The sequence below is a fragment of the Scardinius erythrophthalmus genome, assembly GCF_964197995.2.
Source record: "Scardinius erythrophthalmus genome assembly, chromosome: 9".
NCBI lineage: Eukaryota > Metazoa > Chordata > Actinopteri > Cypriniformes > Leuciscidae > Scardinius > Scardinius erythrophthalmus.
The window spans coordinates 29,931,556-29,944,744 of NC_138229.1; the positions used below are offsets into that span (position 1 = coordinate 29,931,556).

Here is a 13,189-nt window from a genome sequence, read left to right on the forward strand (position 1 = left end):
CGAAGAGGAGCATCATGGGAGTAATTCCTCATTTCAACGGGTGACATTTGTTCTTGTTTTCGGCCATTCAAGTATTAAAAGAGAGGCAGGGATGATTCTGCATGAACTGTAACAGACACAAATGGACCATCAGTGAAAAGATTAAGGTAAGATGTTATACAGTATATAATAGTATGCAATGCCTTGTAATAATGCAATGACCTATATAATATAAAATAATAATAATAAATATATTGTTTTTATTATCCTCCATCACAGTTTGTATTACTACAAATAAACAATGTTTCATAAATCTTATCTGTATTTTTATCTGTATCATGGTTTGCCTAAGCCTATATGCAGAATTATTGCAATATCTTACTTCTTATAACTTCATTTTAGGTACTAATACATACATACCGGAGATCTGTCCATGTATAATTACAGTTCCAAAAACAGGTCACTTATCTAATAAGGAGTGATAAATCTGTACCAATGAATTCACAATGCATCCATTGTGATATTTGTCATTATCTTCAAGAGAGTGTCACGAACTTGCACTAATTTCAGATAGCTTGGTGTGGGGGATCTAACACTATGAAAGTATTGGTGTTATGCTAACTCTTACATAGTATGTTGTGCATTAGAGGGATTCAAAACAAATTTGTTAATACCCTATATCACAAAACCAGTCACAAGTCGCGCGGGTATATCTGTGGCAATAGCTAACAATTCATTGTATGGGTCAAAATTATTGATTTTTCTTTTATGCCAAAGATCATTAGGATATTAAGTAAAGATCATGTTCCATGAAGATACTTTGTAAATGTCCTACCGTAAATATATAAAATATATAAGACCTACCTGTCCTATCCTAACAAACCATATATCAATGGAAAGCTTATTCTGCTTTCAGATTATGGCCCATGTGACTGGTTTCGTGGTCCAGGGTCACATTTAATCTACTAACATGGAATCCGTAAACAGCGACTCCGTCTGCTTTATCTTGTTGGCATTTTTTCTTTAAAGTATCCCTTAATTGCAGAATGGAGGAGGAGACAGAAGATCTCTCTGAGACACATCCACTAAGGAGTGTGGCAGAACACGGTGCAGAGCTACCAGATGACCCTCAAAGTGGACTCTCCACTGATCCACTGAAATCCAAAGCAATAGGTTCAGCAGTTTCTGCCCTGCAATCTAAAGTCAAAGCAGTGTCCCAGAGAAGGTTAAAGGCGGAGGAGAGAGGTGATCTATTACCAGAGGATTCCACAGAAGGGTCAGTGAAGAAACCCCAAGACGATGAAGTGCTTTCTCCTTGTCAAACAGAATACACTGAGCAGAGCAATAAGTCAAGCACTGTGCAAGAAGTGCTGGAACCCAACTCTGGGATGCAAGGAGAAAAGGAGACTTGCAGCAAAAGTGGGAAAGGCAGCCCATCTCAAGGTGTGCCAGAGTTGTCCCGTGGGCTTTGTGAAGGGTCTAGCCTGGAGAACATTGCAGTGGGTGGTGCTGGTGAACCTCAAGGTGACACTGCATCAAAGTCGATGACGTCTTCTCCCAGGCACTGGGCTCCTCCCAAGGGCTTTTGGCGAGTGGCACGACCAGAGACGCTACTTCTTAGTTCAGAGAGTTCCTCCACACTGGCAACTGCAAAAGATGTACCTCCCACAATTGAAGAGGCTCCAAAACGGAAGCCAAAACTAAAAACTGGGGGTGCACTTGTTCACATGGAGTTGCAAAGGTCTGACAGCTTGGAAAGTGCTTTTCATAGGTGTCTCCAGAAGGAGATTGGAGCAGCAGATGCAGTTGGTGGGCTGTGGAAGGCAGACAGTTGGGAGACTGTGTGCTCCAGAGGAGCGTCTTTGTCTGTTGCAGAGAAAGTCGAGATGAACAAGACATACCTTAACCAATATCAAGTTGAGGCCATTGAGATCACAACTTCCATGCGTCCAGAGGGACAGTATCAACCACCAAAGGAGCCACACAGAGGTAAGACCTTGGCTTAAAGGGATGGTTCTGTCATCATTTACTCAGCCTCATGTCCTAACTTTCTTTCTTATGTGGAACACCGTAGAAGATATTTAGAAAAATGTTCAATGCTGTTTGGATCCTGACATTTTCTTATTTTGGGTTCCGTTAATTGCCTTGTGCAGTTTTTCACTGTATCCATGATTTAACCAGAATTAGACACTCGAGGGTCACTGAGCCAAAACTCACAGAAGGGAGGTTAGTATGATCTCGCAGAACAGATGTGCCTGCCTGTCACCGTAATTACAGATGTGGGGGGAAGGGTTTGGGAGAGAGTGGAGCAGTGGAGATAATAGTGTTTTAATACCGTACGACGTAGGGATAGGCTGAAATCTGCCGGCTTGGTTTTCTGGAATGTTGTGTAACAGCAGGCTGACCTCTCTGGATCAGAAGGCTACAGAATAATGGTTGAGTGTGTTGCACATAGCACCCTTGTGTTGTAAGTGAGAAATAATGTGATATTGAGTCCGGTTTTGCGGCGGATGACCAAAATTGAAATCTGTGTGCTTGAGTTTATTATTTTACATAATTTTTTGTTTGTTTTACAGATTTACCTCCCTACAAAGCAGATTATTGGGACTCAGCAATTATCACAAAAGAGCCTGTGTTTAACTATAGGTAAGAGACATTGCACTCAGTCAAACACATTATTGAATACGGTTGTTTATTTGCGCTTAGCTGGGGTAGACCTCTGCCAGAACACAAATCCATGTGAAAGACAGACATCTTTTTTAAGATTAAGGCATGCACATAACATGCCCATGACAGAGATTATATAAGACAGATTTGCGCTTCTGGCATTCTATGTTTATTTCTGATTTGTGGAAAGTATAGTGAAAGATCATCAATACTGACAGTTTAATGTTCAATATTGTACACATACATGCAATTTACAAGTTGTACTTTTGTAGGTTTGGATTACTGTTGAGACATGTCAAACATTTTGAATAATTATTTCATTTACTCAGGAGAGTGTCAAATTCTTTTTCTGTTTTGGACAGACCTCTGATCTCCACCGCTGATGTAACTCTCAGTCCACGTCATGAACAAGCAAAGCGTTTGTTAGAAAGAGCTCGATTCAAAGCACGTTCTCAAAACCCTAAGAGTGAAACCCCCACCTGCCATGGTCAAAGAGAAGAATTGTAAGTCGCCTCAACACTTTTAATACCCTTCATGGGAATCATGGGAATCTATTTTTACAGTCATATATTCATTTATCACTGTGAAAAAAAACAATGCAATCCTTTCTAAAGTCATTACCCATATCCTGTGATGCACAGACATATTAATTTAAGCAATTCATTCAGAGTTGTGTTCTTGTGTTATATAATTACATGTGCTGCATTTAACACATATTTGTCAAGCATTTTTTTATTAATCTGTTTCCTTGGAACACAAATTAAAATGATTAAAGGCCTTCATTTATGTACTTCAAATGAATGCTGTTTGTTTCTATTCAGGTTTGAATGATAATCATGTAACATTATGCAGTGATGTAATAGAGATAATCAAATGATACAGACAGGGATGGCAGATCTCCAGGTGTTCTCTAAAAGCTCTTGTATCTGCTTTATAGGGAGCCCTTACCAATCAGTGTGCCACCTACCCTGCACACTGCTGTTCTTGTCACGGCTCAAGAAGAAGTGATTTCACCTCTTCAGTCACTGGACGTCCGTGGAAGGAACCATGAACGTGGGGTGCACTCGCGTCGGTATGGCCAGTCGCCCACAAGAGTACGCTTCGAAGACGAGTCAGAAAAGGAGGCTGAGCGACGATACATGGAGCGGGTGCGTGAACGCGGGCCAGTGGTGGTTGAGAAATCTCACTCCAGCCAACAGCTAAAGGGGGATCTGGTGTACAACATTCAGGAGGAAAGCAGGGGCAAGGCAATAAACTGGACAAACGTTGGTATTCCTGTGGCCATACTAACCAAAGAGGGAGAGTGTTTGGCTGCCATGGTGCCAAAGGACGAAATGCTCAGGACATGTGAAACCTGTGGAAGCATCTTGGGACCTGCACAGACCACAGATTGTCCTTCCAAGCCAACACACAGTATTGTAGATTCTCGGGAGAAGGAAGTCCCTCGATGGGTCAGCCCTAGCCAATCATGTCGCCGAACCATCCACCCAACCCACGTGGAAAGTATAACTTTTAGTGGAGGCGTCAGCCTGGCAGAAAGTGTAGGGCGGGGAGGTGTAGGAGGTGCAGGTGAGAGCACGTCAGCTTTTGGGAAGCTTCGAAGAAGGAGCAGGAAAGGAGAAAGCAGAGGTGAAACCAGTAATGGACCTTATGCTCGAAGTCAGGATCTATGGGCTCAGAGAAGGAACTCCAAAACCAGGTCAAGTCTAGAGGATCAAACTACTCGCTCTAAAGTTCGGAAGATGTCTGCGCAAGGCACTACAGAAACCTCACCTGACCATGAGAGTAAGGATCTCTCCAGCAATGTCAGGGACTCTCCTCCTCACCTCCCCATCAAATCGGCTCTGAAATCAGGTTCTAAAAGCCGTCCAACAGGGCAACGGGTGGTCAAGCTAATGCCCTCAGTTCAGTACCGTTTAATTCACCTTGACCACCAGCTTGATGGAGGCTCTCATCATGAAAACATACAACCTGATGAGCACCTCAGTGTCACTCTCAGTGCCTCCCCTCAGGTTCTTCCTGTCACCTCAGGACCGATGTCTTGCAACAGACCATCCTCTCTCAGGTATTCCTCATCTATGCTGACAACAGACCTCCAGGCTTTGACAATATGGGACTCTGCAGGCGAACCAGTCACTGGTAAGTTTACTTGAAACAAGATCTCAAATGATGAAATGTGGATTCCCACTAGCCAACACAACTAGGCCAGGATGGCAGACCTAACAGTTTTAAGCTGAAACCTTGATGCTTTTCTTTCTGTGTTCTATCAACCATGTAAATTAAGCATACAATTAAAAATTGCCTGGAAACAGCTAGTGAGACACTGTTTCTAAATGAACAACAGATTTACAAATAACCTGATTCAGAACTGATTTACTGATTCCAACTCCAACATGGTTTGCTCATTCATTTGTTGTGCATCAGATCATTTGGTAAGTGAGCGTGTCTGTATGGATCCCAGAAGCACTTGCACAGCTCCTGTTTCCTCAGATTGCCGCCCAGCTTTGAGAGCTATGGGAATGTCCAAGGCAGAAGACCTGAGGGCAGAACTTCTGAGAGCAGAGCACCGAAAAGCTGAAATACATTGGGATGACAGTTTAGCTGTGTCTAGGTAAGCTACATTAAAAGAGATCCCTTACCTGACTATGTGTAATATTATCTATGTGCTATAGATAATTGCAGATTTTATATGTTTACATTTGCATAATAGTACACAAAGGTTCCTAAAGAGGTCAAACTCACCTGAAGGAGTTTCCTTAAGGTTACCTTATAAATGGATGAGTTGAATATAACTGGTAGCCCAATATGTGGTGTGATCACACCCACAATGCAACCTTACTAAATCGCTTCCATTATAATCAATGAAGTATCCACTGTCTACACTGCAAAAGTCGGTTCATTCCCCTAATGTGAGGTGAAACATTAAAAGTATTGGCAGTAGTATTGCATTATGTTGCTCACTCTGTAGATACATTCGCATTTGTCGCAGCCAGCAACCCTAGCAGACATGAATTAAACAGTGAAGTTAAAACAATTTTTTTTTTCTCTAACCAAGGGGTCTTTCACACTTGCAGTTTAGTTAGAAACAGGGAACAGTTTGAATGAAAACTTGATGTGAAAGCTGTCATGTGGGAGTGGGAGTAGGAGGTGGTCTGAGTTCGGTTTGGAACTTGAATCACATAATTTGGACTCAGGTCTGTGCTTGTTCAGGAAAATAAAGTAAAATAAAGTTACTGGCACACGTGTGTTAGCCAATGGTTACATCAGTTCAGCGAAACATATTTATGTGATGACAGTGGTTATGATTTACCTTATGAGCTAGAATGAGCATGCAGTATAATCGTGCACAGTGAATGCAATCAGAGCGGCAAATGAATGGCTCACAATCAGCTGTCTAGTTGTGACACACACAGGCATAAACAAACATCCAAAACAATGCTGTGTTCTTGTTGGATTGATGGTAAACTGTAAAAAAAAAAGTCAGGAATTTACAGGATTAAAGAGTATTATTTTACAATAAATTACTGTAGTCAGAAATGTAATGCATACTGGGTCATTTTCTTACTGTTAATCAACAGCAAAATGATGCTGACATCACAGTTATTACCTGCTCTTGTTTTACTGTGAACTCACATTTTTAAGGTGTCTTTAACCATGCCACTGTAAGAAATTATATTGTTTAGTACAGTAATCGTTTTGAAGTCGCCATAATGGTGATCAGTGTTCCATTTGCTTGGAATCTTGGACCTTGTATATATATATTTCAATTTCTGATCTAGCCAAGTCAGAAGTGTGACAAATGTAAACATTTGTTAAAACAATGACAAGGTAGAATATAAAATAAGCTAATTGGCTGATTTCAAGTTAGTCAAGCTATACTATTATATTTCAGCATAAAGATTTACCAATATCTTATTTCAAATTTATAATTGTTTGTAGATGGATATTTCACAATAGTAAAGCAGCTGCTAAGATTTATTTTTGAAAGAGATTTTTGTTGGGTTCAAATTTCAGTCGAACCAGAGTTTGTTTGAAAGTAAACCAGGACCCATCTTTTCAGAGGTCTCAGTCCGTTTTTTTGGTGCGCACCAGGGACCGGATGCAGGCGCGCAGATGGCACTGGGGACGGGGGGGACATGACCCCCCCAGATTCATAGTGACCCGATCCGTCCCCCGCCCTCACTATCCCTACGAAACGCGACAAAAATCGGTAAAACAGAGGATTAATCACTGTTTTCGCTATACATTATGTATATACACTATAGCCTACATAAACGTGTTTTTGCAAAACGGATTTAAATCCGATCTTCAATTCCCGCGCTTGGTCCCGCGTCTGTGACTTACTTTCACTTTGATTTGCGATAGTTTGCTTGATGAATATGTTCAGCGTCTGCGGCGATGCTGTTCCAGTAGCGTCGCCATATCTGGCTATAACATTACATATAGCCTATAACACGCTCTCACACGTTTATTTTTTAGCATTTTTGGAAGGAGTAAAATTTACATATAACAACCAGATGCATTTACACTTGTTCAGTTTCGTCTGGGATGCGGACCAGACCTCCTCCTGAAGTGGTTTGAGCGATCGGATTCAAATCTGTCTCAAATGCGTTTTGGAGGGCATTTACACCTGGTCTTTTCACGATCGGATAGCTATCCCATCACAGAAAACGCATGAAGTGGCCAGGTGTAAACAGCCCCTATTTCTGAGCTGAGCCGGTGATTTTCTGAACTGAAAAAAATTGACTGTATAAATGTCATATAAAGGCGATGAAGAGACAAAAAACAATCACCTCGTTTTTTCAAAAACCAAACAATTAGTATTATTATTATTTGCACATAGGTTCTTTGCTTTTTTGTTCATAATGATAGACTTTGTATGCTGAGATAAGCAAATGTTTAAAAAAAACATACTTTGCTAAAGACATGAAGTTTTGGTGGGTGATTGGCATAGGCCTACTAGTCAAATAACAGTCTGATCATGCATTGCTAGTGGTGATCAGGTAGGCTTTTGTTTACCTTTGGTCATTGTTGTTTATCCATGATTTCAAATAACAATCCCCCAATGGCTTTTTAATGCAAATCATTAGCCCAAATTATGCAAAGTTACTACTTGAGCACTAGTTAAAGCCCAAATTACGAAAATAACGAATTGAGTTTAAATCATTTGCTGACAGCTTGGTCCCCCCCAGTTAAAAAATTCTATCTGCGCCCCTGACCGGATGGCAGTGCTCACACTTATTCAATTGAACAGAGCAAACGCACCACGGTTCGTTTTAATGGAACCAAACCTGTGAACACACTCTAAGCCTTATTGATAAATGCATTACTTCACAAGATAAATTTGTACTTAGTCATTTACAGCACTTGTGAAATTCTTCCACAACTTCTTTGTGTAGGAGAACAGGGGAGCGAGAAGGGAGGCCTAAGTTATCCCTCCGTCGCTTTTTCTCAGCCATGGGACTGAACAGTATGGGTAAGCTGGTAAAGGGCAGCCGGTCCAACAGCATGGAGCACCTGTGTTCCCCCAATGCCCGCTACAGTTCTGCCTCCCCTAGCCCTACACACAGAGGCCTGGTCCCTCTGAAGAGGACCCCCTCTCTCCAGTCTCTCCACACAGTGAGTTCTCTTCTTTGTTAAAGGGGGGGGGGGGGGTGAACCACTCATTTTCAGTCAATCTCATGTTAATCTTGAGTACCTATAGAATAGTATTGCATCCTTCAAATCTCCAAAAAGTCTTTAGTTTTAATATATTTATAAAAGAAAGATAGGCTGTACCGAGTCTTTCCGGAAAAAAACGAGCGGCTGGAGGCGGGCCGTGTGAGCGGAGCTAAAGAATCACGAGCGCTGTTCACTGTTTACTTGCTGTGCTTACGCGCCGATAGCTAACAACACACAGACATTTGAAGCAGTTTTACTCACCGCCTGCGGTTCCAACGCACGACCGCGAACCTTTATCGTTGGGATAATCCTTAAGCATTAGACGATCGGCGCGAATCCGGCGTCGAACTGGGCTTTGTTTATAAAACAATCATCGTCGAAATGCAGGGAACAAACAGTCTTGCACAACTCCGTTGATGCTCTGGAAAAACAAACTCCATCCACTGGTCCCTTAACGCCGGGTTCTTTGGGAATCTGTGCAGGGTTGTCTTGCCCTGGCAACCAAAAACCCACTTCTTTAAAGACGTTGACTTCCCTAAAGCCGAGCATAGCGCTTTGATGGGCGTACTGCTTTCGCTCTCTTGCTCTGGTCTACGAGTGCGCGCACGCCCGCGTCCTTCCGGAGAAGTGCCCTTAGGACCCGTATAAGGAAATTCCGCCCCATCTGACGTCACACATGCCCATCCTCGAAAAAAACTTTCCGAAACTTGTGACAAACCGGAAGGAGAATTTTTGGAACAGAAATACTCCTTCAAACGTACAATTTAATTTTTTAAACTTTGTCCATGTTTAGCATGGGAATCCAACTCTTTAACAGTGTAAAAACTCAGTATGCATGAAATAGCATTTCACCCCTCCTTTAAAGAGTTCATTCATCTACAATAGAGAGATCATTTGGACTGTATCTCTGGCTTTGTTTAATGAAATTGAAAAACATATCATGTGGTTTGCTGACCTTAATACATCTGCAGAATGATGTAACAACACACTTTGATCAGTCTGGTGGACCAAACAGAACAAACTAGAAGCAAATGTATTCTATTTATGGAGGCAAGTTGACATAAGATGCATGTTTGCTGAATTTAATTGAGGCAAATTGGTTACTAAAGGCTATTTGACACTGACAGACGCTGGCCATGGGCAACAGACACGTTCACTGGGTTTTGTTGGCATTGGTCGCTGCTTGTTTTCATAGACTGAACATGTTGATTTGTCGTTTGTCGGGTCTATACTATACTTATAGGAAGAATATAGCAAACCTACCTGGGTCACCTAATACCTAACCTATACCCCCTCCTCCCCCAATACTCATTATGTGAAAAACAATAACATAATAGGCTATTATATATAAATAAATAAATATATATATATATATATATATATATATATATATATATGCACCATGCAAGTATTTGATGTATGCTGATCTGATTGTATTACAGTAATTTTGAGAATGCTTAAAATCCAGCTTTGCCATTGCAAACATACAACAATTGTAAAACATATTTCAAAATTTGTAATAAAAGTACTTAAATGGTTAGTTCACACAAAAATAAAAAGTCTGTCATTAATTATTCATCACCCTCATGTCATTCCAAACCCATAAGACTTTTGTTCATCTTCTGAACACAAATGAAGATATTTATTAATGAAATCTGAGAGATTTCTGTCCCTCCATTGACACTGGAGAATTTCCACTTTGACGCTTCAAAAAGTTCATAAAGAGATTGTAAAACAAAAATCCATATGAATAGAGATATTTTGTATTTTTCAGATATAAACATTAATCAGTGACCATAAATAGAAGCTCAACCAAACCTGCTTGATGCAAGATAATGAACCTCGCTGGTTCTTGCTGAAGCTCAAACGTGCTGTGTAACACAAGAATGAACCTCACTGGTTCTTGCAGAAGCTCAAACGTGCTGCGTAACACGAGAATGAACCTCACTGGTTCTTGCTGAAGCTCAAACGTGCTGCGTAACACAAGAATGAACCTCATTGGTTCTTGCTGAAGCTCAAACGTGCAGCGTAACACGAGAATGAACCTCACTGGTTCTTGCTGAAGCTCAAACGTGCAGCGTAACACGAGAATGAACCTCATTGGTTCTTGCTGAAGCTCAAACGTGCAGCGTAACACGAGAATGAACCTCACTGGTTCTTGCTGAAGCTCAAACGTGCAGCGTAACACGAGAATGAACCTCATTGGTTCTTGCTGAAGCTCAAACGTGCTGCGTAACACAAGAATGAACCTCATTGGTTCTTGCTGAAGCTCAAACGTGCAGCGTAACACGAGAATGAACCTCACTGGTTCTTGCTGAAGCTCAAACGTGCTGCGTAACACGAGAATGAACCTCATTGGTTCTTGCTGAAACTCAAACGTGCTGCGTAACACAAGAATGAACCTCATTGGTTCTTGCTGAAGCTCAAACGTGCAGCGTAACACGAGAATGAACCTCACTGGTTCTTGCTGAAACTCAAACGTGCTGCGTAACACAAGAATGAACCTCATTGGTTCTTGCTGAAGCTCAAACGTGCTGCGTAACACGAGAATGAACCTCACTGGTTCTTGCTGAAGCTCAAACGTGCTGCGTAACACGAGAATGAACCTCATTGGTTCTTGCTGAAACTCAAACGTGCTGCGTAACACAAGAATGAACCTCATTGGTTCTTGCTGAAACTCAAACGTGCTGCGTAACACAAGAATGAACCTCATTGGTTCTTGCTGAAGCTCAAACGTGCAGCGTAACACGAGAATGAACCTCACTGGTTCTTGCTGAAACTCAAACGTGCTGCGTAACACAAGAATGAACCTCATTGGTTCTTGCTGAAGCTCAAACGTGCTGCGTAACACAAGAATGAACCTCATTGGTTCTTGCTGAAGCTCAAACGTGCTGCGTAACACAAGAATGAACCTCATTGGTTCTTGCTGAAGCTCAAACGTGCTGTGTAACACAAGAATGAACCTCATTGGTTCTTGCTGAAGCTCAAACGTGCTGCGTAACACAAGAATGAACCTCATTGGTTCTTGCTGAAGCTCAAACGTGCTGCGTAACACAAGAATGAACCTCATTGGTTCTCGCATGTCAAGTGAATTAGCTTGAGCTTATGTTTAATAAATCTGATGTGTGTGTTGATCAATGTTTATATGTGAATAAAAGCCTAAATTAAATCTAAATTAAACTGAGCCTCTTCAAAATTTGGACTAAACCGTTCAATTCATATAAATTAGTTTTACAATCTCTTTATGAACTTTTTGAAGTGTCAAAGTGGTAATTGCGTAGCTGTCTATGGAGGGACAGAAATCTCTCAGATTTGATCAAAAATGTCTTCATTTGTGTTCCGAAGAAGAATGAAAGTCTTACAGGTTTGGATCGACATGAGGGTGAGTAAATGATGACAGAATTTGCATTTTTGGAAGTTTTTTAAACTATAATACCCATGTAATGTCAGAGGTTTGAACATGTCAGTAATATCCAAGTTTATCAAAATGTCAGTTGTTGCTATTTACATATGTTTATTCATTAGAAAGACAGTGTTTTAAAGCTTCAGAGTTTCTCTCTGCCACCAGGAGTCTCCTTTGGCTCAGTTACGTAAAGCATCTTCTGTCCAGAGTCTACAGTCCCCAAAGAGGAAGTTTGAACGTTCCACTATATTAGGAGAGCTTCTACTGCCATTGAGTTTGGCACCAAGGTGTGTAATATTAAATGTGATAAAGTCTCTATACATTTTTAGTATTAAAGTCGGCATGAAATGGAAGTTGTGATAGTCTTTTCTTCCCTATTGTGACGTATATCCGAGTGAATGAGGGAATGTAAAATTAGAAAAATGTATGGTGGGACTTGATTTCTTCCATCGGGAATTGATTGGGTCGTAGGAAGTTCAAAGGCAGATTTAACTGACCATTACACCAAGACATACATCATAAGGGTAACAGATGTCACTTCGATAGCGAAGGGAGGTTAACATTCTTTGATTAAAGATTACGAGGGGATATTAATAAAAAAAAAATGTTGCATGGATTAATTATTTATAATAAGCACTGCAATATTCTGTAAAACAATGGTAAATTTTAATTTCATGGTTACGTTGAATGCGTACTTTATGCCTCAGATATGTAAACTCTGATTCTGCTGTAAAACCATATTGGCTATGCCAAATTTCTGATTGGGCTGTTGATTTCTGAGTTTCAGGCAGCTTCAAAAGGAAGAGAGCACAGAGGAGGCACTACAGGATTCTCGAGGTCCACTAGGGCGGCTGGTGCAGGCCTTTCCTGATGGGACTATACTGATAGAGCTTATCAGACCTGCCAACAATAGACCCTTTGGCTTTGTCATCTCTAGGGGTAAAGGAAGACCAGACTCAGGTTAGTTCCCCCACCTTCTTCGCCTCCATGACACCCAAACCCAGTGTATGAAAGTATTCAAAGCATTTAAAGGTCTTTAATCAAAATCTGTTATGCTGGTTGTATAGGTATATATGTGGAACGGGTCGGAGACAGTGCCACAGAGAACATCTACACTGGACTTCTGGGTGTAGGAGATGAGATTCTAGAAGTCAATGGAGAAATCATTGCTGGACTGACCCTAGATCAGGTTACACGCCTCATGACCCGTGACAGCAAAGCCACGATCCGGATCCTTCCACATTCCTGGATCAAGCACTGATACAATTGAGAGGCTAAATACAGAGCATTGAGTTATACAGATAAGATCAAAAATAAAGGAAAGTTTACAAAGCACTGACTGAGATGACTTTAACGCAGTACTGTTCTTCAGTCATGGGTTAAGAAATCTAAAATGTTTTTTTTTTTTGCAATGCTTTGTTAACAGAGCAATAAGAAATAAAACATTTAAAACATGCAGGTTTTTAAAAATACTTGCTA

The 13,189-nt window shown here is 41.0% G+C and overlaps 1 protein-coding gene across 1 annotated transcript; it reads left to right on the forward strand.

Moving 5' to 3' along the window:
* Positions 1-1,025: 1,025 nt before the first annotated feature.
* LOC308695618 (uncharacterized protein) lies at positions 1,026-13,166 on the forward strand (the record flags this gene model as incomplete). Its single annotated transcript, XM_081373803.1, has 8 exons — positions 1,026-1,968; positions 2,556-2,625; positions 3,584-4,785; positions 5,137-5,257; positions 8,046-8,265; positions 11,876-11,997; positions 12,498-12,670; positions 12,778-13,166. The coding sequence occupies 8 exons, from the start codon at positions 1,026-1,028 to the stop codon at positions 12,969-12,971; spliced, it is 3,045 nt and encodes a 1,014-aa protein (XP_081229929.1). The 3' UTR covers positions 12,972-13,166.
* Between the last annotated feature and the right edge of the window lie 23 nt (positions 13,167-13,189).